The sequence below is a fragment of the Lynx canadensis genome, chromosome C2 (genome assembly GCF_007474595.2).
Source record: "Lynx canadensis isolate LIC74 chromosome C2, mLynCan4.pri.v2, whole genome shotgun sequence".
Taxonomy (NCBI): domain Eukaryota; kingdom Metazoa; phylum Chordata; class Mammalia; order Carnivora; family Felidae; genus Lynx; species Lynx canadensis.
In genome coordinates, this window is record NC_044311.2 from 133,520,425 (window position 1) to 133,548,051 (window position 27,627).

The 27,627-nt window shown below is 36.1% G+C and overlaps 2 protein-coding genes across 2 annotated transcripts in view; one reads left to right on the forward strand and one right to left on the reverse strand.

The window, feature by feature from the left end:
- The first annotated feature begins 2,755 nt into the window (after positions 1–2,755).
- CHODL (chondrolectin) lies at positions 2,756–15,178 on the forward strand. The gene is made up of 5 exons (XM_032594609.1): positions 2,756–3,060; positions 3,940–4,097; positions 8,248–8,334; positions 10,213–10,315; positions 13,781–15,178. Exons 1-5 carry the CDS (start codon positions 2,795–2,797, stop codon positions 13,863–13,865), a joined length of 699 nt encoding a protein of 232 aa, XP_032450500.1. The 5' UTR covers positions 2,756–2,794; the 3' UTR covers positions 13,866–15,178.
- Positions 15,179–17,259: 2,081 nt separating this feature from the next.
- The window catches only part of TMPRSS15 (transmembrane serine protease 15), a 121,872-nt gene continuing 111,504 nt past the window's right edge, over positions 17,260–27,627 (reverse strand). The window contains exons 22-24 of the mRNA XM_032594595.1: positions 27,191–27,286; positions 23,292–23,431; positions 17,260–18,292 (exon numbers count right to left, since the gene is read on the reverse strand). Coding sequence (XP_032450486.1) covers positions 18,137–18,292; positions 23,292–23,431; positions 27,191–27,286 — 392 coding nt within the window. The 3' untranslated portion in view covers positions 17,260–18,136. The remainder of the gene's footprint in view (positions 18,293–23,291; positions 23,432–27,190; positions 27,287–27,627) is intronic.

The window sequence follows — 27,627 nt, forward strand, 5'->3', positions numbered from 1 at the left end:
CAGCCACAAAATTAAATATCAAGTGAGAAAAAACCTTCAATCCCAACAAGAATAATGTTCATGAAGATGAATCTTAAGAAAGCAGTAAAGCTATGCCTTAATTTCTTAGCATTTGACTTTATTTTACATTTACAATTTGACTTTATTTTACATTAAATGCTTCATAGTCTGTTTTCTGAGGCCAAATCTAAACTGAACGCAGAAAAAGACTAAGAAAGGAGTGGAGGCTATGGACAGTGGGTTGGGATAAAGAAATAACAGAAAGAGAGGGATTCGTGGTGGTTTTTAAAGTTGATAGCAGAGATCAGAAGTGACCCAAAGAAGCTAATGAAAAACAAAATGAAACAGGTTGGTCATTCTGGAGATTGTCTATCATTTGGCATACATGTCTGGTGATAATAAGGGGGCAAATCTAAACAACAGAACGATAGGACTTCCCTTGCTGGTAGTTAGCTGAATCCTGTACACTCTAATATCCCTGATATGTATGTGGATTTATTGTGGCCTGATGTTATTATCATCCATAGTGTAGTTAGGAGAAAGTCATTCTGCTTCATATGTAGACAAATGTGAAATTCACATGTAGAGGTGTATGAAATTTGATTCTGAGAGATTTTTTTAAATCAAACTTTTGCCTGTGTCTTCAAGTCTTCACAGATGTTGTTAGAGCAGAAGTAAACTAGTGATGTCACACAATGAAGTTTTATAAAAGATGATATTCCATTAAGAAGTCTCAAAAATTATTCTAAGCTTCATTTGTTGTCACAAACACATATATGACTTAAAAATATATGTATATATGTGTATATATGTACACACACATATTTATGTATATACTGACTTTGAAAATCTTTAGAGATATCAGAATAGGTGGCTTAATCAAGTGCTGTAATTCATAAAAACCTTTAAAATACAAGTATAAATATAAATTACATTTTAAACTTCCTTTCCAAATTCTGATTATTCTATTTATTTATTCATGGATTTTGGACATTTTGTGGTCCCCAATCTTTATTCCTAAAGAAATATGCAATAAAACTAGCAATAGTTAAGATTAACTGTAGGGAAAGGTAAATTTAAGTGAATTTGGATTTGATTTTAATGAAATTCTAATTTAGGGAAAATTTAAAAGAAATGCAGTGTTACCCCTTTCACAGTCATAAAGGAATTAATCTCAACCAGTCTAATAGGGCATTTTTTATAATAAATTTGAAGAAGTCATTTTTATTTGGTGTGTGTTTAGTACATAAATGGAGACTCTAAAGCTGAAAAATAATTTGTTCTCAAGTCTGCTAAATATTTATCACCTAATTTGTTTTTAGCTCATTGTTTAACCATCTTTGAAAGATGAGTTTCAACAAATTTCAGCCTACCCTGCTCTCTATCCAAGTTATAGAAATTGACAATAATTAGCAATTGATGAGATTTTTATTTTTTTATTTTTTATCTTTTTAAACTTTTTAAACATTTATTCATTTTTGAGAGACAGAAACTGAGTGTGAGTGGGGGAGGAAGAGAGAGATGGGGAGGTACAGAATCCCAAGCAGGTTCCAGGTTCTGAGCTGTCAGCACAGAGCCCGACGTGGGGCTTGAACCAACGAGTTGTGAGATCATGACCTGAGCCAAAGTCAGATGCTTAACCAACTGAGCCACCCAGGAGCCCCATCTGATGAGATTTTTAATAGCTCCTTTATTTCCTGATGTGTTTATTCCAACCCTAAGCCATTTGGCTTTTTCATATTTAAAATGCACTTCTTTTCTGTTTGTTTTAAGTACTTGATTCTCTAAGTTCAAATTTGGGAAATTTTATTTGGAGTTTATGACTCATTTGAGCTGCCTGTGTAAAAAGAGAGGTCATTGGCTGAGCAATTGACACTCACACATAGCATGTCCTATAAAACCAGAAAATATTCAGAGAATTGATAATGAGAATTTTTTCAAAGAGTACTCTAGAAATCTCTCCTGTCACTTCTAATGCTGTATATTAATAAGTTAATTATTACTAGAGTTACCTTCATTCTGGCCTCTATTAACTTTCAATTTCAATTTATTTGCTTTCAGATATATACAATAAAAGCAAATGTTTACACCTTAAATTCTGCCACCTTGTATCTTTTTTATGATACCTTCTATACATTGGTTTTTACTTGTTTTAAAAATGAAGTTCTTTTGTGAATTATTTTTCTTTCATAACTTTGACCTTTTAGCTCTCTTTGCTCTAAAAGAAAAAGCAATTTCTTTTGCTAGTTTCGTTTGCTATGTAATTGGTTTGTATCTAAGCCAGAAAATCATGAGTTCTCTTAACAAACATTTTTTTGGAGTCCTGTGTTTAAAAGTTCATATTACAAGTTTACCAGGGAATCATTTTGCTTTTATAAATTGATAATAATAATTAAAAATAAACTCTATAAAATGATTCCATGGAGGAACATTCTTGAAAGAGTGTATCCTGTTTTGATTGGTTCTTTTTTTTAATATTTATTTGTTTTTGAGAGAGAGACAGAGTGACCAGGGGTGGGGCAGAGAGAGAGGGAGACACAGAATCTGGAGCAGGCTCTAGTCTTTGAGCTGTCAGCACAGAGCCTGATGCGGGGCTCGAACTCATGAACTGTGAGATCATGACCTGAGCCGAAGTTGGAAGCTCAACCGACTGAGCCACCCAAGTGCCCCTTGATTGGTTCTTTAATCCTAATTCATAGTAGCATTATGAATATAGTTCAAAGAATCAATGCATGCTATCTTCTTTCCAGGCCAAAAGGTGTGCTTTGCTGACCTCAAGCATCCCTGCTACAAAATGGCCTACTTCCACGAACTGTCCAGCCGCGTGAGCTTTCAGGAGGCACGCCTGGCTTGTGAGAGCGAGGGGGGGGCCCTCCTCAGCCTGGAGAATGAAGCAGAACAGAAGTTAATAGAAAGTATGTTGCAAAACCTGACAAAACCAGGAACAGGGATTTCTGATGGTGATTTCTGGATAGGGCTTTGGCGAAACGGAGAGGGGCAAACATCTGGTGCCTGCCCAGATCTCTACCAGTGGTCTGATGGAAGCAGTTCCCAGTACCGGTGAGTAGGGATCTTGAGGAGTTAAATGTGCTGTGGGGGACTCGAAAGGGAGGAGGGAGATTTCTGGGTTTTTTGTTTTGTTTTGTTTTTTTCTTTTTTTTTAAAATTCAAATAATTTCTATAAATTGAAAAAAATTAAAATTGTATTTAGAGTCAAAACCCTTTAGTGATGAAAATCACAAGTATTTCTAGGTGAAGGCAGAAATATTTCTAGGTTAACAAGACCAGATTTGACTTTGGACTTTAAACAAATTGTAAATAATGGAGGAAGAAGTAGGTTATTTACAGAAAATATCTAGATATGTACTGAGAGGTACAAATTTGGTGACAGAAGAGACTTACGTACATGCTGGCATCTCGGAAGCAGTTCTCGAAGAGCTTGATTTTATTTTGTTGGATTTTATGAATGCCTAAGGTCCTTCTTCCTCCTCAATCTTGGGAGCCAAATAGAGCCTTACATGTACCATAGCAGCAATTTTATACTCTACAACAAGGGGTCCATCTGCAGACGTACTGAGTGTTACTGTAGGAGAGGGTGCTGGGCTTTTGTAAAGAGGTTCGGGTATCTCAGTGCAAAAGTCAGCTGAACTGACTCATTCATCTCTATGGTAACAGCTTCTTCCTCTTTATGGACATTACTTGGTTGAGGATGTCAGAATACAATGGGCTAAATGGGTGATGGATATTCAGAAGGGCACTTGTGATGAGCACTGGGTGTTACATGTAAGTGATAAATCACTAAATTCTACTCCTGAAGCTAGTATGATACTATATGTTAACTAACTGGAATTTAAATACAAAAAAACTTGAAACAAAACCAAAACAAAAGAATAGGATGGTTGAAATCACTTAGAGGTGTTCCTGCTGCTCTGTTTGCAGAAACTGGTATACTGATGAACCTTCCTGTGGAAGTGAAAAGTGTGTTGTGATGTATCATCAACCAACAGCCAATCCAGGCCTGGGGGGGCCCTACCTTTACCAGTGGAATGATGACAGGTGCAACATGAAGCACAATTACATCTGCAAGTATGAACCAGGTAGGAAGTCCTGTAAGGAGGTACAGCAGATGTTGGGCGTATTTGCTTCTATTTTTATCTTCACTATTTGTATTTAGGCTTCACTTCCTTTGGATCCTTTTATTTCTCTGCTATGAAACGTGGAATTACTTTGTACCTTGTCATATCACTCAGTGTACTGAATTATACTTCATGCTCTAGAGCAAACTGTCCAATCAGTCAAATAGAAGGGAGTAACTAGACACATCTGGAGACATGTCTTTAAGAGAAAAGAACATTTTTCTGTGAACGTCAGAGTGTTTTGGAAATAGGTTTTACAAAGAACGTGTATCTATTTTTAAATATTTTAAATAGTTAGTGTAATGTGTGTGAAGTAGGTATAAGTCACCAGAGCACCTATAGATTTACACACGTGGACAGCAGATCTTTGGGTGATTATCTGGTGAGTTTAAGGGAACAAAGCAACTTTCTCCTGGAACATTAGCTTATCATTTGTTGGCATGTGCTCCTCAGTGAAAGTCAGACTGATTATGGCTCATTGAACCGCAGTGGAAACAAAAGTGGGGACCTGTGCCATGTTCCTCCCATGATTGTCATGCTTTGGAACATACCTCCTTAGATAGCTTTTGTTTGAAGTCTCCACCTTCTTGCCCGTGAAGCACGTGGGAAGATTGCATTGACCTGAGCTACACTGGTGTGTTTTCCTGTTGAAATAGTAAATTTGAATTAGTGTGAAGAGGACAGATCGACTAAATTAAAATTTGACCAAAAGTAGACACTCAGCAAAAACTCTGTAAAGTAATTCTTTTTAATGACCTAATAAAGTCAAACTAGATACTTAGGCTTTAATATTTTTTTTTGATGTTTTTCTCCTCCTCAGTGTTGGGAAGTATCATTTTAAATCTTTTGAGGGGCTGTCTACTTGACCTCATAATGTGTTCATGGAAGGCAATTACCATCAAGTACTGCTATTTCCATTATTCTCTTGAAATTACATGATTCCTTTTCTCATAAGACCTTAAAGCCCAAGGGATTATTTGGATTAGATTTACCCTTCTCTTATATTTATCCTGCTCTTGAGTATATTAGCCAGCTTTCTATATCCCTGGTGAGTTTATTCTTTAAAGCCCTAAATCCATCATTACCATCCTAGAAGCCTTTGCAAAGCCAAATCTGTTATGCACTTATGTTCTTTGTCTTTATTTTTTTTTATTGGAAAAATATAAAGTCGAAATTCTCTGATGTTTTAAATTTGTGACACTATGTACTTGAATGCAACAAAGTATGTTACAGAGCATTCTTTATTTATTTATTTATTTTTTATTTTTATTTTTTTATTTTTTATATATATGAAATTTATTGACAAATTGGTTTCCATACAACACCCAGTGCTCATCCCAAAAGGTGCCCTCCTCAATACCCATCACCCACCCTCCCCTCCCTCCCACCCCCCAACAACCCTCAGTTTGTTCTCAGTTTTTAAGAGTCTCTTATGCTTTGGCTCTCTCCCACTCTAACCTCTTTTTTTTTTTTTTTTCCTTCCCCTCCCCCATGGGTTCCTGTTTAGTTTCTCAGGATCCACATAAGAGTGAAACCATGTGGTATACAGAGCATTCTTTAATACAACATCGTTTTCTCCTTTCTTTGAGCTTTTAGGTAAACTATTTGACCCTTTGTACATGTGTCTATTTTCTTTTATTTTGCATTCATACTTGCCAAATTATTCAGGACACTATCAACCTCAGAATCTTCTTTACTTGTTTTATATTAGGTAATTTAGGTTCATATTACTCAGGAAAGAGCATTTAAGATAAAAAATATTTTCTTCTTTATCTTCTGTATTCCACCTAAATCTTCAAATAACCTGTGCTTTGTGAATAAGATTCCTTTATGTATTTTTTGTTTTTGATGCATGTGTACAGTTTTATAGTTACAAATGTATAACTATGTGTATAGCATTTTTATTCTTTATTTTAACTGGAATATTTTCATCTTTGTTTATTTTCTATTTGTTAACCTTCTTTGAGCTTAGTGTTTTGTTTTTAGGGGATGCTGGTTTGATGAAATTTCTTGCTTATATGGTCAGTGCTTTTTTAGTGGAGAATGATTAATTTCTGGTGGCGAGGGGTTAAAGGAGTAAGCAGTGGGATTTATTAAAATTTGTGAATTAGACCACTTATTTTGAACTTTATTCTCCAGTTACACTTGAAGTACTGTGTGATTTGAACTTCATCTCCTCTTTCTGCCCCTGCATGCCATCTAATAATATGAGCAATGATATCTGAAATAATAAACAATTAACCAAGTAATTAATGAAGAAACTGAATAACTCACTACTTGATTTTTTCACTCTTCTCTATTTTTTGTTATTGTTCTGTGAGTTACATATCTACTCTTTGTGACTGTCAGTGTTTTCCTAAGACATTTTTAAGGGGATACTGCTGAATCTAATTTTTGTATTCATTAAAATTGCATTATGCACTCTTGTTCTTAGACATTAAATATAGTATACATGGGATTAAGTTTTTAAAATTTTGTTAATCAGAAATTACATCAATTAAAGACTTTTAAGATTATTTTCAAAAATAACCAGTTCTGGGTTGCCTGGGTGGCTCAGTTGGTTAGGCATCCGAATTCAGCTCAGGTCATGATCTCATGGTTCACAAGTTCAAGCCCTGCGTTACGCTCTGTGCTGACAGCTCAGAGCTTGGAGCCTGCTTCAGATTCTGTGTCTCCCTCTCTCTCTCTGCCCCTCCCATGCTCATGCTCTCTCTCTATTTCTCAAAAATAAATAAAAATATTTAAAAAATTTTAAAATAACCAGTTCTGTGTTAATAAATAGAATAATATCTGTATTATTTATTCAGCAAATACCAGTTGAGCACCGACTGGCATAAGGTGCCTCAGTTCTGTAGAAAAATGAGTGTAGGAAAGGACCATATCTAAAACCTCCAGGAGGCTATTAAAGTGTTAGGGTGAGATTGTACACAAGGGCAATAAATATTCTTACAGGATGGTGTATGGTAAACTTCCAATAAAGAGAGACTACGTGGCCAAATAAAGAGTAGCAAATATGGTATTAAAAATAACTTAACATTATAAACTAATTTAAAATGTTGCATGTGTTTTTTCTTTTCCATCATTTGACAAACATAAACAAAGAATTATATTTTGAAGCAAAAGACAAGTTTACAGGTTTTTTTCTTACTAATTCAGTTTACTTTCACTGAACTGTTAATTTAACAAACCGTGCCCTAGGGGGAAAAATAGGTGGCACAGCAGTATCAGATCATGGTAAGAAATTTTGACACTTTTTAATTGCATGGCCACTGAGGAGGTCTTGTCTCATAAAACCAGGAAAGAAATAACCTGCAAGCCTTAATTTATTATTGTTTTTTTAAAAAGAAATAGACACTACTCGAAAGCAAATCTAAGTATGGCACTGTTTTTCTGGGACAGAAATGTGCTTTAGAATGTTGTTCCTTGAATCATCAATTCCCAGTGCAATCCGTGTAGTCATCTGCTGATTATTACTGCAAGGAGAAATCTAAATATTATACTGATATGCTTGTCTTTTGAATTGCAGTTAGCGTCTCACATTCTTTTATTATTTTTTTTAATGTTTATTTATTTTTGAGAGAGAGAGATAGAGCATGAGCGGGGTAGGGGCAGAGAGAGAGGGAGACTCAGAATCCAATGCAGGCTCCAGGCTCTGAGCTGTCAGCGTGGAGCCCTACACGTGTCTCAAACCCATGAACCATGAGATCATGACCTGAGCTGAAATCAGACACTTAACAGACTGAGCCACCCAGGAACCCCAGTGTCTCACATTCTTATGCTCCCAATTCCTGCTTCTCTTTGCCTTTCTTTGTACCTGCTTGGTTTCATTATTGCCAAAGCAGGCTGTCATCAGTATGGATGCGCTGTTGATTCGTAAATGCAGATTTGGGTTGCAAGGATTCACCAAGTAGATCCAGTTGCAAAGATTCACCAAGTGGATACTTTATTCAAAGATAATTAAATGATGACTTTACAGTTGAATTTCATGTACCTTTATTACTCTGAAATAAAAGCTATGATGTTTACATTGTTTTATAATAAACTTATTTTCATCTACAGTTGTATTTCTTTTTTTATCATTGTATATGTTGTGTGTACTTATTATTTACAGAGATCATTCCAACTTCTCCTGTAGAAAAGACGTATTTTACAAATCAGCCAGGAGATACCCATCAAAATGTGGTTGTTACTGAAGCAGGTAATGAATTCATGTATTTTTAACTCCTCTATCAAGAGCAGAAACTATAGTTTTAAACTCTGCTTCATGTTAGCCCTAACTTTTCTTATTGCTTATTGATGGGGGCATTAAATTTGGCCTCTGGAATTTACTTTTGAACTAGGTTAAAACAGATAATGCTAAGCTAGTTTTTTGAATAGAAGAATCTATTTTGTTTCCTTTTGATTTTTCACCTCAGGTAGATGTATCTAGTAATAAACCAAGTAATCCACATGGAAACCTGGATTCACAGGGAACTTCCCCAACAACATGTAAGCGTTATGATGTACATCAGCACATTCAGCGGCCGGCAGACAGTGGTGTGCTGGTAAATGTTTAGGGAGAGACCAGTGTGGGAGTGGATATAAAAGAAAAAGCCTGATTTGTAGCCTTTGCAGATTCCTGTGGTATATTATACTCCCACCATGGCTGATTTCAAGCTATCAAGGTGACATCACTGGTGAACAGGGTGGACAGAGTACGTATAATTAGCTCTCAACCCAGCTGCCCTGAGCACACCAGTCTGCAAAAGAAATCATGAAATCCCAGTGCAGATTGCACATTCCCTGATTAGGATTTGAATCCCAGTCAGAAACTGCTCTAAGAATTAGTTTGGTGCTCCTTTTTGCATGGTCCTGTGATTTTTGGACAGAAATCTTGATGTTTCCTAGTTGCTTTGTGAAGATTGAGCCAAAGAGCCAAAGTCTCAGAATCTTTCCACAGGTGATCTAAAATGTGAGGAAGAGTAGGACATACTTTCTCTTTTTCTTTACTGTTATATATAAAGGATCATGATGGTATTTTGAAAAGGAACGAGAATATTTCCTGAATCCTTAAAATGCTTGAAGTTTCATGTCAGGGGCTCAAGAGTAGGTAAAAGCATAGCAGATTACTCTCAAAATAACCCATCACTGGACCTCAGATAATAATATATCTTTAGTTAATAAAGGGCGTGATGTACAGTAAAATGGATAGTTTGATCTAAGTCTGGTCCATTTTGAACAGAATTATTCAGATTGGTAATGATGACAACTTTTGATTTGCTAGCTAAATGCATAGTTTTTCAATTTGCTTTTCTTGTATGAACATGACATTAAACCTTAGTGCTTTTTACTTTTCAGGTGCCTGATTTTAAAATCATTCAGAACATCTAAACCTAACTAAAAATATTAGTAAATAATTATATTAGGAATATTTTCCCTTTTATGACATTGAAAAAATGTTCAATAAAGTCATTTTAGTCTGTATGGGACTGAAGTGTGGCAGTTTTTACTTTTCCAAGAATACTTAATATTGTGTAATGGAACAGGACTAAAAAATGATTCATTTTAGAATTTAATTAAGATCAAGTCTTTATGCTTCTGGGGTCTTGTGTCTCTGGCTTATGACTGTATCATCAGTTAATTTTTTTGTATTTTGATTTAATCCCAAAGTCTTAATTATCATCTTGGCACTGACCTTATTGGTTAGGATGATTATATGACCAATAAATCAACAATTATTTTAATAATCAGTGCTTGTTTTTCTAAGTAATAGCTGAGAATTAATGAAGTGAGATAGATAAGATTATTAATATGTTATGAAAACTAGCCTCTATCTGAACTGTAGATTTAATTGTAGTTTTAGAAATATAGACACTGAATTGAAGCATGGCAACCAGTGAAATATGATTTTGTTTTTAATTTTTACTAACCTGAATATATTATTTTATTAGGTTATTTAATATTTTGGGAAGAAATTTATTTGGAATTTAATTATAATAATTTTATTTTACCTTGAATTTTTGGGCAATTGTATATAATGTTAGTGTGAGAATTCTGCCTCTGCCATCTTTTTTTACTGACTGTTTTATTTCTGTAGGCATAATTCCCAATCTAATCTATGTTGTTATACCAACGATCCCACTGCTTTTATTGATACTGGTCGCTTTTGGAACCTGCTGTTTCCAGATGCTGCATAAAAGGTAAATAATTCATATATGCAGAGTCAACTTAAAAAGTTTTATGTAGGTTTTTATAACTCTTTAAAAATATTAGTGTAAATTATAGTTTTACTTTGTCTCAAGAAAGTTCTGAATTTTGGAGCACCTGGGTGGTTCAGTCAGTTAAGTGTTTGACTCTTGATCTCAGCTCGGGTCTTGATCTCATGGTTATGAGTTCAAACCCCAGGTTGGGGCTCCACTCCCACTTAAAAAATAAAGAGAGAAAGTTCTGATTTTCCTATCTGTCAGTACACACCCCGTGTATCCAGTCTAATAAGATAGGCCTTGAATACAGGATTCATGCATTACCTCACTTAATATTCACAAGTCATATGAGGTAGGTGCCCTTTTGTTTCTGTTTTTCGGTTGAGAAGATGGTGGCTTAGATGGGTTACACAATTTTGCTTTGGTTCTCACAGCTTGTGTGGGTGGTGGATCTGAAATTTGAATCTTTGTAAGCTTACAACATATGCAACTACTCTATACTGACTCTTGTTTCTTACATATAAGCATTAATGCTAAGCCTTTCAATCTTGACCCCAAGTTGTATGCAAGACTTGATTTTTGTAAGTGCACTCTATAATACTTTTTCAAAAATTTAAGTCATAGGCTTTTGTTTATTTCCAAAGGGTCTTCTGAGTAGAGGAAATCAAGTACAATGGTAAAAGTATGTCACTTTTAGTATGCATCTTCAGCCAAAATGATATATCTTAACAGCAAGATTCTTCGGAGTATTCTTTTATATCTATTTAGCCATATACCCTTGAGTTAGAGGTGAAATTTTTTTCATTTTAATATATGAAATATAAATATATATTAAAAGAAAAAGGAAAAGATGTTGGATTTAAATAAGAACATATTTGCTAGAATAAACTAGCCATCTTTGTCAGTATTTTAAACAAGAACTGATCGAGACAGTGCCGCCATCAGGGAAGGACTGCAAATGAAGTCATTTTTCTCTTTGGATTTTAGTTTATCTTCATCTGTTCTGAAATAGACCATAAAGTATCAACTAAGTAAAAAAAAGCCCCAGAAAAAAACAATTAAATAGATATAAACTGTAAATGGTTCACATAAATTGTTTAAAGGATCCAAAGTGTGATGTACAGGCTGTTTAAATAAGACATTTTGAGTAATGATAAATAAAGCCTGGCAAATTAATACTACACTTTGTATCCTCTGGGTTTTCCAATATATATGTGAAACACAGTTAGAAATTTTGTATTATTTTGTACAGAAAAAAGACGATAGTAAATATCTCATTTCTTTCTTCACGTCCTAAGACTAGAGATGAAAAGATGATTAGTCATTGTGAAAAGCAGAGAAGTAGAGGAAGGATGTGATATAAATCCCCCCTTAACCCAGAAAACTGTTAAGGAAAAGCTGTAAATAACAAATCAGCTTGAAAAACCGATTTTAGGGTGGCTCAGTTGGTTGATCATCCTACTCTTGGTGTCAGGTCAAATCATGATCCCAGGGTGATGGGATCAAGTCCAGAGTTGGGTTCCACACTGTGTGTGAAGCCTGCTTAAGATTCTCTCTGTCTCTCCCTCTGCCCCTCTCCCCTGCTCATGCTCTCTCTCTAAAAAAATGTTTATATATATATATATATACACACATACATATACATATATACACACACATATATATATAGATAATAGATCTATAGATAGATCTATAGATATTATAGATCTATAGATAGATCTATAATATCTATAGATAGATCTATTATCTATGGAAAAACATTTATAAAAAAAGAAAAATTGATTTAAAAATATCATGCAGGCATTGTCATCTCTAAAATAAAAATTACTATAGTGCCAGTAACTGAGTTTTCTTTAAAGTTTGTTTTCCTTCTTCCAAATAGTGTATTATTGTGGAGATTCTATTCATGCAAAAGTCTTCCAGGTGTTTGAAGATCTATGGAGTTTTCACTTGTTTGAAATTCCCAGAGTGAGAAAATAAACCAAAGTTGGGTACCTCCAGATGCCCGACTTAGATGTAGTGCTTAATTCATTCGTTCTTAGATCCTCCCCTTTTCCTTTCTTCCAGGAAAGCAAGGAGAACCTTCATCAAAGACTCAACTCCATTATCATCTGAGTGCCTTGCAGAAAGTTTAAATTCCAATCTGGTACACATGATGGTTTATATCATTCCATGTCATGTTCAAAATAGTAACTCTTGTTTCCTTAACTGGTAGTAACTCTTAAATGAAATACTAATGCTACACAAAAAAGTTACCTTCATAACTTAACTGCCTTTATTTACCATTTAAAAAATGTCATGTTATTTATAAACTTTGCTTGATTTGTTTTTTTCCTTCATGTTAGATGACTTCATAGATAAAGATGTGTTGATCTTACTTATTTGGAAGCAAATCTCCAAAACCTGTAATTTGGACATATTTTATTAGTAGTAAAATCACAGTTAAACTGAAGTCAATTAATATTATAGAATTGTATTGTTCGGGCTTGTTAGGAAGAGTTCTTTTCTTTCTTTGAAGGAGTTCTGCCCTCCCCACCTACACTGAGAGTAACTGGAATGCAGTACCTGTGGGGAGTGGGGCAGATGCGGGGGAAGGGAGGTCTGTGTGGGGCAGGAAGTGCATGACACAAGGGACCAGAAGTGGTTACTTGATCCAGGTGAGGGTTCATTCTCTGGAAACTAGACACAAAGGAATCTAGATCTTGATAAGTAGCCTAGAGGAGGATGACTTACATAAACTCAGGAATGGGCACTTCTGCAGGAGCCTGAGAAGTGGCCATTTTATGGAAAGAGTGAGGAGACAGCCAACTCTGATACAGGGGCTGGAAATGTGGGCTCAGATTCCACGTCCAAGGAGAGTGAAGTTCAGTCTCAGATCTAGAGGAACAAAGTTATCAAGGCCTGAATCTACTTTGAACTACATTGGTTGCAGAGACTGAAGTCAAACCAAACTTTCAGGGATTAAGTGACTTAACTATAAAAAAGGAAAACTGAGGGATGGTGATTAGGAAGGTCTTTATACTTAGGACAAAAACACTGTTTCAATCCTTTAGCATTAAATGCAGCATATGTGAATGGAAGAATATCCACAAAGCAAAATTTCAAAACCACTTATCAAATAAAATGAAGATTTATTGGTGATTATAATGAAAATTGTTGGTATTGTTTCAGACATATTTGTGGTGTGTGTGTGTGTGTGTGTGCATGCGTGTGCATGTGAATGTGTCTGAATTCTGTACTACAAAGGGTCAAACAGAGATCATTCTATTTTTTTCATTATTTTACATGGTCTATTTACCATCTTCACATTCTGGAATAATCTGGAATTTTTTGTAGATGTGCTGGTGAGAGAAGAAAGACCCTTTCATAAGAAGGGTTTGCAATATCTCCCCTGGGACCAAAACATGCCTATTTCAGTAATAAGTCTCAGGCATTGAACTTACTTCTTCTTATGTTTTTCAGTAAAGGAAGAACAAAAACTAGCCCAAACCAGTCCACCCTGTGGATTTCAAAAAGCACCAGAAAAGAAAGTGGCATGGAAGTATAAGAATCCATCGACTTGGCTCCAGCACAGAAAATAGAATTTTAGAATTCTGGATCTGCATAAGGAATGGCATCTAGAACATTCGCTTGGAATGGCTTGAAATCTCAGAGGATCTGCAAGATGAACTGTAAGCTCCCCCTTGAGGCAAATATTAAAATAATTTTTATATGTTGGTTATTTCATTTACAAAATACGCTGTGCTGACAATGGAGTGAGACATGCTTATTGCTAAAGGATGCACCCAAACTTCAAGTAAATGGAATGGACCATGCAAATAAAATTGCTGTCAACACATTAGAGAAGTGTATGTGTTGGAAGCAGTTATTTTTGTTTCTTTCACCTTTCATAAGTTGTAATCTAGTTCACGTAATGTAAATTGTATTAAAGTTTACAGTGTGCAAAAATATTTTACCTTTACATAAGTGTTTGATAGAAATGGACTGTTCTAATATTTATTTTTATGGTGTTTCATTTTTCAATACATGCTGTTTTGATTAAAGAAATTTATCACTATTTTCAGCTGAATCCACACACACATAGATAAATTACCACAGAAAATGTTTCTTTTCTAGAAATGGTTCATCTTCTTTCAGTTTCTCTGCTCTGGGGTCAGACAGTGTTTAGGAAATGTCTTCAGAAATAAGAAGCTATTTCATTAACTGTGGTGTAAATTTACTCAAATATTTTACTTAGAGGCAAGAACTGTCTAATTTCAATTGTGCAAGACATGTGCCTTACAATTATTTTTAGTTTAAAATTCAACAGATTTTGTAATAACTTTGTTAATAGCTGTATAAACAATATTATACTCCGTCTAGAACAAAAAAATGGCATACACAATATAAATCATATGTCTTCACATGTTGCCTATATAACCACAAGTAGCTCTCTAAGGGGTTCTGGAATCGAGTTGGTCCTTCCCTTGCCCACAAAACAAAGACAGTTGTTTGGGGGTGGGGATTAGCAGTGAAAGCAGCTGCAGAGTGTGCCTAAGGTTTTCCATAGCTCTGTTCAGCCTCCATTAGCATGTAAGGTGGTCTTATGGTTGGGACCAGGTGCGTCGTCACCACCGTCCATGTGGAGGTAAGCACAGCACACCGACATTTCATGAAGGAGAGAAACTATGATTTAGTGTGAAAATGGGTTGGAGGGCATCAGTGATCAATCGTGTTCGTGTTGAGGATTCGTCTGAGAGAGTGAACTGCGGCTTGTCTTCTGCTAGTTTCTTCAATGCTTGTGTCTCCTTCTCAAGAGACTTGTAACTATCTGGTCTTCAAATGTCCCTGTGTTCCTTTTAACTAAATAAAAAGTTCTTGTTTCTGACGAATGGCCGTGGGTGTTGTCTAAATCTTTTAAGTGAACAAAATATAGATCTGTTTGCATCAGCACATGAAGATGAAAACAAATTACTGTTAAAGTATGGTATGAATGGAAGTTGGAGTTACAGAGCATTTTAAACCTCATCTTTGCCCTGTTAAACCTTTTTTTTCCTTTTTTTTTAATATATGAAATTTATTGTCAAATTGGTTTCCACACAACACCCAGTGCTCATCGCAAAAGGTGCCCTCCTCAATACCCATCACCCACCCTCTCCTCCCTCCCACCCCCCATCAACCCTCAGTTTGTTCTTAGTTTTTAACAGTCTCTTATGCTTTGGCTCTCTCCCACTCTAACCTCTTTTTTTTTTCCTTCCCCTCCCCCATGGGTTTCTGTTAAGTTTCTCAGGATCCACATAAGAGTGAAACCATATGGTATCTGTCTTTCTCTGTATGGCTTATTTCACTCAGCATCACACTCTCCAGTTCCATCCACGTTGCTACAAAGGGCCATATTTTGTTCTTTCTCATTGCCATGTAGTACTCCATTGTGTATATAAACCACAATTTCTTTATCCATTCATCAGTTGATGGACATTTAGGCTCTTTCCATAATTTGGCTATTGTTGAGAGTGCTGCTATGACATTGGGGTACAAGTGCCCCTATGCATCAGTACTCCTGTATCCCTTGGATAAATTCCTAGCAGTGCTATTGCTGGGTCATAGGGTAGGTCTATTTTTAATTTTCTGAGGAACCTCCACACTGCTTTCCAGAGCGGCTGCACCAATTTGCATTCCCACCAACAGTGCAAGAGGGTTCCTGTTTCTCCACATCCTCTCCAGCATCTATAGTCTCCTGATTTGTTCATTTTGGCCACTCTGACTGGCGTGAGGTGATACCTGAGTGTGCCCTGTTAAACCTTTGATGTTAGAAAATAAAGAGCTTTCATTAAGGCAATCATGACTAGTGTTGGTTGGTGAAACTTAAAGACAAATAGAGATGAGTGGGCATTGGCCCCCTTTCTGCTGCTTGGAGACTGAGGGCATGGACAGCTGTATTGTAAACTTCCATCTGCCCACACTTAGCACCCCCTTTCTCTGCCTGGCTACCCACATTGACTGGGATCTACCTCTTCCCTCCAAGCTCCCGCTGTGCATTTCTTCCTTCAGTCAGGACTTGATGGGAAGGAGACAGCGCTTTCCCCCACTTCTGTGCCACCCATGACTACAACAGCTGCAGGTCAGGAGAGGAAAGGCAATGGGCAAGGGCTGTGGTTTTGCCTTTTGTCTTGATCCAGATCCGCATAACTGTTCCAGTATCAATTACTAACCCCATACATTATGAGGAGTGGGGCAATCAACTTCCTTTTTATTAAAAGATGACAGTGACACTGTCCTTAGGGCTTCTTAAAATTTTAGCTGACCTTTGAAAAATGAAAAGGAGTACATGATGTATCTGTTGTGTTTGTATTTTCAGAGCATAGTTCTGATACATATTTTGGAATGTAGATGAATTGTGGAACAATATCCAAGTAGTAAGATCAAACAGTACCTGCCGCTTCATCCTTTCCAACTGCTCCTAAGATCAGGTCATTGGAAAGGTCTTAAAAAGAGTAGTGTGTTCAGAGACTCCTGACTTTTGTCCTAAGATTAAATACCATGATTGTTTACCAGGAATTTGTAGTCCCCAATTATCTGGCCACACCTTTTTATATGACATTGTTTTCTGTTTCTCTGTTCCCCCCAAGATAGTGACTTTTGGTACAACACATGATTATCTGAACTTCCCTAAACCTCCACCTACACAGAAGCCCTAATTCTCTTCAATACCTCAATAAGAATCATTCCCTTCAGATGTAGCCCCATCTTGTTTCCTGTTTGGTAGGGCCAGTCTACAATCCCTTAACCTTATTCTTTCTTCTATTACTTGTGATTATATAGACGTGTGTGTGTGTGTGTGTGTGTGTGTGTGTATTAAGTAGGTGTGGATTTTGTCTTCCCAAATAAATCAGTAGATTTTGTGTGGAAAGCTAAATAGAAGTTTGCACATACTCTGGAAATGATCCAAGAGATTAAAGCAGTGAAGCAAATTCATTTATTCCACATTTTTGGCCTTCTAATGGGTGATTCAGCTGTGTCTAAGTAAGTTTTGCACATGTTAAAAACATCCACTGTAAGACACATAGACCAGAAAAAAAAACATTTGTAATAGTTGCATTTTTTGGATATGTCTGATTACTTTTTGGAAACTTAAAAAAATATTAGCTTAAAATAAATGGACGGTGCGATTAATGCAGGTAAAAAATGATCCAATAAAAGAATGGAAATATCATTTAATTTCCTTTCTATTTCGATACAGGGGTGATCTGTAGACTTGCACTTGTTTGCTGTTTAATTATCTTGAGAGGAAGGTGTAATCAATTTAGTCCAGGTTTGTGACATGAGCCTAAAGTACATATTTGTTATGAGTGGGGAAAATATTAAGGATATGCTCAAGATGAATTGGAAATTGGAAATGCATTTAGATAGAAAATCAGGAAGACTACTGAGATTCTGAAAATAGCAAGGTGGAACTAGATAATTTACAGCAGTTTACTTCAAAAAATAACATACTGTGCAAAATAGTTTATTTTACTTCTTTTCTTAATTTTGCCAAAACTTTAAGAATGCAGTATATGCTTTAACATAGCATTCCTTTAAATAAGAAGAGTATGATAAAGATAATGATCACAAAGGAAAGACTGTAAAATCTCTGTGAAAGATTAACTGTTCACAATGAAAAAGTTACTTTGTACGGTACAGATTATTTTTTTGTCTTCACCCTTAATCCTCAGCATTTCGATGGCTTAGGTAAGAATAAAGCCTTTTAGAAATCTTTTTTGTCAAACTCTCAATTCCCATGCTTTTTAGAGTGGAATGGGAAAACCACATGGCTTTCATGTTGGTTTAGGAAACATTCTACTGCAGAAAACTTTGTATCCATTCTGTGAACCTCAGGGCCAGGGCATAGACCCCTGGACGATTAGGCCGTGCGCATTGGTATCCAAATGATGTCACACCAGCCAGGAACCACCTGTTGTTTTCTTGGCACATCAATGGTCCTCCTGAATCCCCCTAAAGAGTAAATTGCAAAAGAAAATTATAGATGTGTTTTCTTTTTTTTTTAACGTTTATTTATTTTTTGAGACAGAGACAGCGCATGAATGGGGGAGGGGCAGAGAGGGAGACACAGAATCAGAAGCAGGCTCCAGGCTCCGAGCCATCATCCCAGAGCCCGACGCGGGGCTCGAACTCACGGAGCGCGAGATCGTGACCTGGGCTGAAGTCGGACGCTTAACCGACTGAGCCACCCAGGCGCCCCGTAGATGTGTTTTCAATTGATATATAAGATTATTTTTTAGCAAATCAATTCAAAACTACATGTCAAAAATATGCTTTAATTGAAAGTCATCTGTATACATCTTCACCAGCACTCTCTGTCAAGAAAGAGAACCTTTTGCTGCTTGGTAAGGACCCAAACTATGAGAACTAAAACATAATTTATATGTAATTCTTCATGATGTACTTTCATAGCAAGTTTCCTTACTTTCATTATGGCATTTTAATAGGGACTAAGAAAATCTCTAAGGCACAACTATGAGGAGCATCCTAACCAAAATATATATTAAAATCTGATCATTTAGTAAAGGAGGTATGATGATTTCATTCATGTAGAATTTAAACGAAGCAGATGAATATGGGAGGAAAACGAGAGAGGGGCAAACCATAAAACAGACTTACTACAGAGAACAAACTGAGGGTAGCTGGAGGGGAGGTGGGCAGGTGGATGGGTTAAAGGGGTGATGGGTATTAAGGAAAGCACTTGTGATGAGCACTGGGTGTTAGATGTGATGAATCACTAAATTCTATTCCTGAAACTAATATTACACTATATGTTAATGAACTGGAATTTAAATAAAAACGTGAAACAAAAAAAATAAAACCAAAAAGAAGTATGTTCTAAGTATTAGGGGTGACTTTGCAGAAAAGGCACTTATTACACACATTGTGTGTTTACAGAAACTAAAAACTCACACATGAAGTTGATTTTAGTTCTTTCGGGTAGCATTAACTTTTGGCCATTAGACACCATCCGAATTGAAAAAAATCTTAACATTTCAACTGAAATTGGCCTATGATATAACCTGTAGCGATAGGCACACATATTTTCATAAGAGATTTTAACTGATGAGTTGTTTTTAATTTTTGAAAATCTTAATTATAGCAGTTTCTAATAGAGTTAATTACATATATTTGATTTGCACATGAATATTTGTGTGTAATGCAAAAGAACATGATACAAACACATAGTGCCATTATTTAATGATGGAATTGACAAATATCTCTCTTATACTCATTGTGCGATACTTTTAATCTTTTCTTATATTTAATATTTTCTTATATGAAGGAATTAAAGCCTTGTGTACTTTGGTTGCAATCATTGGTACAATAGTTCATCCCAAGTTTGTCTTAAACATTTTCCTGAGAGACTTTTTGCCTGAATCTTTATTGTCTTTGGGATCATATTTAAGGGGAAAAATGCAGTATGTGGTGTATAAAAGCACCTTTTCTTGCTTGGGTACAGAGGAACATAAATTGTACTGGCAAACACAGGTTACCTCTTTTCTAGATGTAACAAATGTGTTCAAACTGTTGGAAGGCCGGGACTGGGGGTTTTATTTCTGTACCCTAAGCCCTTAGTTTATAATACGGGTCCAGAAATAATTATGGAACAATTAAGGATAAATACAGGCTCAAAGCTACATGTAACTTAGAAATTATTAAAAAATAAACTTTAACAGTTTGGATATTTTTTAAAGGAGTCATTTAGTTTTCTTCATATTTTCTAATATATCTTAATTTTTAAAAAGACAATAGAATCTAGACCTTGATTCCATGAACACGGATTTTAAATCGCCCAACATGTCAGTTGGAGGTTATTTCCAATGAAGATATTTCCTTCTTCCACTATCTGAGAGATATGTATGTACTTAAAAAATATGAGTGACTGTCCAGAAAATAAAGCACTAACCTAAAATTTATGTTTCTATACCAGTGGTTTTAGTATGCTAACACACACATTGCTGGGCCCCAGTTTAGAGTTGCTGATTCAGCAGGTCTGTGCTGGGGCCTGAGAATTGGCACCTAGAGCAGGCTCTCAGGTGATTCTGATCTGCTGGATTGGAAGCTGTGCTTTGAAAACCCCTGGTATATGGGGTTCAGTGGGTTAAGTGGCCAACTTTGGCTCAGGTCATGATCTCATGGTTCACGAGTTGGTGAGTTCGAGCCCTGCATCTGGCTCTGGGCTGACAGCTCAGAGCCTGGAGCCTGCTTCAGATTCTGTGCCCCCCTCTCTCTCTGCCCCACCCCAGCTCATGCTCTCTGTCTCTCTCTCTTAAAAAATATACATTGAAAAAAAAAAAAGAAAAAGAAAAAGAAAACCACTGGTACAGAATAAGGCTCTACATAGCAAAATGAGTTTGCTCTTTGTGTCATTCACTTAGTTTTATAGAGAGAGGACCTCTACAGCTACTTGTGCCTTAAAATCCAGACATCTGCCCCCAAAACACAAGCCCTTGGTAAGCCAGAAGATATTTAAGAATATATGGAGGACTAATAAGGCAAATTCTTTGCAACTATAGGGGGAAAATAATGCTTCGTAGAGCTTATTCAAGTGATATATCAGTAATGGCATATTCATAATTTTAATGTATTCTCATTTTTAAAAAAATTTAATGTTTGTTATTTATTTTTTTAGAGAAAGACAGAGTGTGAGTGGGGGAGGGGCAGAGAAAGAGGGAGACACAGACTCAGAAGCAGGCTCTAGGCTCTGAGCTGTCAGCACAGAGCCCCATGAGAGACTCGAACCCACAGACTGCAAGATCATGACCTGAGCCAAAGTCAGATGCTTAATGGACTGAGCCACCCCGGTGCCCCATTGTGTTCTTATTTAGTTAATCCTCTTGTCTAACATAGTATTAAAGTTGAACAAATAAAATCATGTGACCCTCTAGACTACTGATTACTCAATCACGATACCATGTTACACAAGACATTTCCCTGTGTGGGAGCTTCCTTCCTTGCTAATGAACAACATACTTAGACTCCCTAGAAATCAGAGCCAAATATAAGATTTCAGAGATTTGGCATGAGTTACTGACTTAATGTAACCCTAATATCAGTAGCATCGGCAGCCCTATTTTCTACCCGGTGCATGAGGCTCCTGCCACACAGCCCCCATTAACTGTAATTGACGTTGTACAGCTGATTTCCCTCCTGAACGATAATTCTATAAATCTCCCTCTAAGTGGCAATATATCTTACCTTTGCACACTTTTCATTTTAAAACGAATAAGATCCAGAGATAAATTTTAAACAAGAAAGCTATCCTATCTGTCTTGAATTTGCAAGTGTTCATGCAAGCAGAATAAATGCAAAACCAAGCTGAAAGTTTAACGTGATTTGAGACATAGACTTAACTATATAGATACATATAAGATATATATAAAGATAAAGAAGATATATATAAAGATTCATCTGCTTAAGTGTATGTGAAAAAAGTCTTGTATCAAGTCGAATTGTGGGTGACATATATGTGTTAATATCTGTAACAAGTTGTTTACACTTTAACAAAGTGAAAGATTTTCTCATGGTATAAATTACTATGTTTGCATTTGTATATTATTCATTTGCTCAATACTGCTATCAGGTTTAATCTAATTCAGTAGATGTTAATGCATCAATATCTTATTAATTTTCAAATACAAAAAAATGCCAGAAACTTTATTTACAAAGTCTTATAATGAAAATTGTTAATATTTTTGAGTGCTTACTTAAATGCCTTATATGTGTTACCTTATTTTTAAACCTCTAAATAAAACTTAAGTGACTTGCCCAAAGTCTCACCCATAAATATTAAGGCAAGGGTGAAAAATAAGTGTCATCTGAGCACAGAATCTATGCTCTTCATGACTACTTCATGCTGCACCTAAAAATTAATAACTGTTCTAAAATCTCACAGAATTTACTTTTTATTTGTTGAGTGCATGTGGATTGCATGGTGCTAACAGATAGCTACATTATTTCTAGGTGGTAAGATGTTTTTGCCCTCAATGAGGGTAGCTTGTGGGTAGAAGTTTCTCTGATGGTCACACAAGTCAAAAGCTATGGATACTTCAAATATATTGCCGTGTTGGCATTCAGTGAGTTCATGTTATTACATCTCTAAAATGCCATGTAGATGATAAGATGAAAATTCTACCATAGGTGTTCCAGATCCAGAGTTATGCCAGGCTGTTAAGTTCTATTTTTTAACCTTCCTACAAGTGGTTAGCTGCAAACTGGCTCTAGCCAGGTTATCCAGGTTGGTTCTTGTGCAGAAATTATTTCTTGTCACTGGAGGGGCGCCTGGGTGGCTCAGTCGGTTAAGCATCTGAATTTTCATTTCACTCAGGTTGTGATCTCTCGGTTTGTGAGTTTGAGCCCCATGTTGGGCTCCACACTGATACTGTGGAGCCTGCTTGTGATTCTCTCTCCCTCTCTCTCTGCCCCTCCCCTGCTCATGCTCTCTGTCTCTCAAAATAAATAAACCTAAAAAATTTGATTGTTACAAAAAAAATTATTTTTTGTCACTGGACCTTTGGCCCATATTCAAAAACAAGAGTTGAAAATTAGAAGCCATTAGGTGATATTGGCCTTCAGATTTACTTTTTGTTTGTTTTAAGTTTGTATAGGGTTTTAAAGAATTAGAATTTGATTTAGCTAAGATGTATACTCTTCAGGTTAACAGTGGGCCCAGCACTACATATTTCACCTATCTCACATATTCAAATTTTATGCCTTGTCTCTAAAGACTCTATCCGATTTTAATACTTGTTTAAAGATTAGTTTTATTTGTAATGCGCACATCCACCCAGAAGTTCTATGCTAGTAGGCCACAAATAAAAAACAAAAAGTCACACTTTCGTAAAAGAAGAAATGACGATCTCTTTCTTCCCTAATCATTGTGAAGCAATCAAATGATTACATAGCAATGCTTTCTGGAAAGGTAGGATGAGCAGTTTTACATATTTACCTGACAAGAATCTATTCCTCCTTCTTCGTAGCCTGCACATACCATATTTTCTGTAATGTTATATTCTGGCATCTGTTGCTGGCATTTCTCGTTTGATAGAAGAGGAACATTAGCTTCTTGTAATATGTTTGCAGTAGGACCTGTTCAAAATGGTAATGCAGCCAGCCAGTCAGAAGTGATCGACATGCATCACTGAATGAGCCACCATCAGTCTTATTTATTCCAACAGTTCACTCTCATTATCGAGTACTGTGTATATATATAATGGAACTAAATGCTAAACCTTAGTATTTTAAAGCACATAATAAAGCCCATCTGTGGATCTTGCCAAATGGATAACAGTAAAGTACTTCTTTAGTGCCCAAGGGCTAGCAGGAATGGTGGATTGGACTAGACAGTCTTTAGGCATTTTCAGTATTTGTAAATGGTTACAGTATTGCTCATGGGGAAAAAAAGCCCACCAACACAAAACGTTTCATTTACAGAAATTAGCAACAACTCAGAAATCCAGGAGGCTTTTCATTTGGCACCTGAAGAGGTGCTCCCTCATAATGGCATTCAGCAACTTTGTGATGCTATGTGAATGAGCAGGTGCACACTGAGCAAAAGACAAAGCTCAAATGAGCTGTGCCCTGGTCTAAGGGCAATCAGCTTGTCATCCACGTGCAGGTGAAGAGAAAGGAGGCGTTTTGTAACAGAGTGTATTTCCATGCTTTTTATAAAATGACTCATCTACTGCAAGCATGGATCTCTGTTTACTGAAATACTACTCCCAAGAGGGATGTGAAACAAGCAGGTGTCTGTCTAGTGCCTCAGAAAAGGCACATGATAAGCACTTTCTACTAATTAGCAATTCTATCTGGTTCCTCAAGAAAGGCAGAAGGTTGATGATAACTTAGTGCATATGACAGCTAAAAGTATGTGACTTCATATGTTGCAGTAAATGTTGCTGCAAAAATGTATGTGATTTCATTTCCAGCTAAGTTTAAGTTTAATCCACACACTAAAAAGACAGGAAACAAATGTGTGTGTGTGTGTGTGTGTGTGTGTGTATGACTCAGTGGTGTGTTTAATGTTTAATAACTGGTTTCAAGAAAAAAATCCCCGATATGTATCATTTGCCTGATGTAAACACTCCAACCATGGCCAATTTCAAGGTACCAGCATGACAGTGAACAGGAGTTGGGAGGAGATATGCACAAACGGCAATTTCCGGCTGGTGCCAGTGACTCCAGCAGCATACCACTGGTTGACTTTTGAAGTCTGACAATGGGTTTTGAAAGCTGAAGATGGAGAGGCACCTGGGTGGCTCAGTTGGCTAAGTGTCCGACTCTTGATGTTGGCTCAGGTCATGATCTCATGGTTTATGAACATGGGGCACTGTGTGGTCGAGCCCCATGTTCTGGGCTCTGCACTAACAGCACAGAGCCTGCTTGGTATTCTCTCTCCTGTTCTCTCATTCCCTACACTGCCTGCTCTCTCTCTTTCTTTAAAAAATTTTTTTTAAATGTTTATTTTTGAGACAGAGAGAGACAGAGTGTGAGCAGGGGAGGGGCAGAGAGGGAGACACAGAATCTGAGGCTCCAGGCTCCGAGCTGTCAACACAGAGCCCGAGGCAGAACTTGAACTCACAAACCACGAGATTGTGACCTGAGCTGAAGTTGGATGCTTAACCGACTGAGCCACCCAGGCGCCCCTCTCTCTTTCTCTTTCAAATAAACATTTAAAAAATTAGTAAAAGAGGTGAATATGGAGGAGGAAATTCAGCATCTCAATGCCATTCATTCATTGAGGATGGACCAGTAGTTTTTATTGTAAACTATTATAAAGTCAAAGGCAATTTTGCTACTTGTCAAGGAACAAAAAATGGTTGGGTCTAGGACAAACTCTTCAGTAAAGAAAAATTTGAGCAGTATTCTTATATTTAATATTTATTTGTCAACGTGAATTGCCATTAGGATAATTAAGAATGCACACAAAAAGACATACATAAAAATATCAGTAAAGTTATTTTAAGTTTACTAATTGCCTTAATTTAGTCAACTAATATCACTTCATTTCTTCCTAGTAAAGAAATGTTCATGGTTTTCCTAGATGATTAGTGTAATATATTCAAAAGGTGGAAGGGAACTGGGTTTTACACAACTATCTGGAAATCATAAGGCAAAATTCATAAAATTCATTAAAATTTCCATTACCCAGGAAGTATTTAATTATGACCTGACCATTTATTCCTAAATGAAACTGATCACAGATGCAGATTTCCCTTGTCTCCATACCACTCTTAGCAACCTTTCTTAAGCCAATTAAATGCATATCTGTAGTAACAATAAATAAACGAGTCAAGTTTACTCAGCTCTTAAAAGAAATACCCATTTCCTATGGAATAAAGAGTCTTAAACTTTGTTAGTGGATAATTTGTTTTGGAAGAGTCTACATCATGGTCATAAATGTCTTTTAGTTTGAAGTCTGATAGAGAAAATATCTATCTAGGAATCATTTTTACTCTGTAGGCTTCAAATTTAATAAATCATGGCATTTTTCAAGTGGAGGAAATACAAGAATATACAGTCTTTGACTTCAATATACTTTATGGACAGAAGACATGAGGCATTTCAGCAACATAATGTAATTACAGTGGAGAACCTTTGTCGAAATCATTAGGCAAAGATTTGACTTAGAACATCATCCTTTTACAAGGAATATGGGAATTTTAACTCTGAATGCTTTGCTTCTGGTATCTGCATCTCTCCACACGATTCTGTGGCTTTTCATCTTGTACAGTTAAGATTTTTAAATATCTTGGTCACGATCTGTTGGGACTCAAGAGGCCTGGTTCTTCCACCAGAGTATATAGTGCCTTTCTTTTTTGCTTAATATTTAATAAGTTGCCAAAATTCTGTCCTAGATGGAATAACTCCTATTAGGAATCCAAAAGCAACATGCCTTATAGTTACATTTAGAGAGAATAAAGTACTGGAATGTTTAAAAAATATGTTCAGTTAGTTTTAATATGCATCTTTTCTGTGGTTGGAAAACATCTTATTAAATAATGCTAACGAGTCAATTTATAGTCTTCAGTGTAAGATTTATGCCACATCTGAATCTGCTCATCAGTAGAGTGAGTCAGAATGTTGAAGTTAAAAGGGATTCTTTTCTCATTTCTTAGGGAATGTGAGTATGAGGCCTTTATGTGATAAATGAAGATAGTTTTATTGATTTGGAAAATGAAACAGGTAATAATTTGGCTTTTGATCAGACTTTATCTATGTGATTTACAAAAGTAAATTTTATAACCTTTGTAATATTCATTTAAATAGATGTATCTTTTCTCTTTATCAGAGTATTTATAATACTAAAATTACATACTAAGTTTGGGGAATGCTTGAACTCTCTTCCAAAAAATATAGTTTTATAATATGTTCTACACAACCTGGGTTAAAATATATATATATATATATATATATATATATATATATATACACACACAAATACACACCATATGAATATAAACCTGACAGTTTTTTTTTTTTTTTTTTTTTTAATTTTTTTTTTCAACGTTTTTTTTTTATTTATTTTTGGGACAGAGAGAGACAGAGCATGAACGGGGGAGGGGCAGAGAGAGAGGGAGACACAGAATCGGAAACAGGCTCCAGGCTCCGAGCCATCAGCCCAGAGCCCGACACGGGGCTCGAACTCACGGACCGCGAGATCGTGACCTGGCTGAAGTCGGACGCTTAACCGACCGCGCCACCCAGGCGCCCCCTGACAGTGCTTTTAAGAGCTGTTGCAAAACTTGTTATAAGAGTTGCAAAAAATATTGAAAATATTCACAGGATAGTGCAATAGCATACTTCTTAGTAGTAGACATTTTCTTTTTATTGAGTCTGATAATTTACCTTGATGTATAAGCCTCCCCCAGCCAGCAATGGAACAAATTCTTCCTGGAGGAAAAACGTGATTTTCTTCCACTAAACAAATAGGTTGTATATAATCTGGAAAAACAGAATAAGAACAGACACACATGCATTTCTAACAGATTTTAAAAATCAATTATTTTCAGCACGTTATCTAAAAAACCTGTATTTTTGTTTTTGTTGCTTGAACATTTTTTAGACATCAATTGCTTGAACATTTTTTAGACATCAATCTTAGGGGAAAGAGGCATCTCCAGGAGCCACTCTTTGATAACGGACTAGGTATCACTAGTGGTCTTTTTGGGATCTTTTCTTACATTGTATCCTAATTACTCTTTAATAATGTAAACAAGGTCTTAGTTCTAGAGTTGGTCATTTATATTTGATTTTAAGTAATCATGCTATTTACAGTGTCGGTT

Excerpts from the sequence above, each read along its gene's own strand:
- CHODL (XM_032594609.1), top strand. The coding sequence starts at position 2,795 with ATGGCCTACTTCCACGAACTGTCCAGCCGCGTGAGCTTTCAGGAGGCA. Across the intron at positions 4,098-8,247 it reads CATCTGCAAGTATGAACCAG|AGATCATTCCAACTTCTCCT; the intron begins GTAGGAAGTCCT and ends TATTATTTACAG. Across the intron at positions 8,335-10,212 it reads TGTGGTTGTTACTGAAGCAG|GCATAATTCCCAATCTAATC; the intron begins GTAATGAATTCA and ends TTATTTCTGTAG.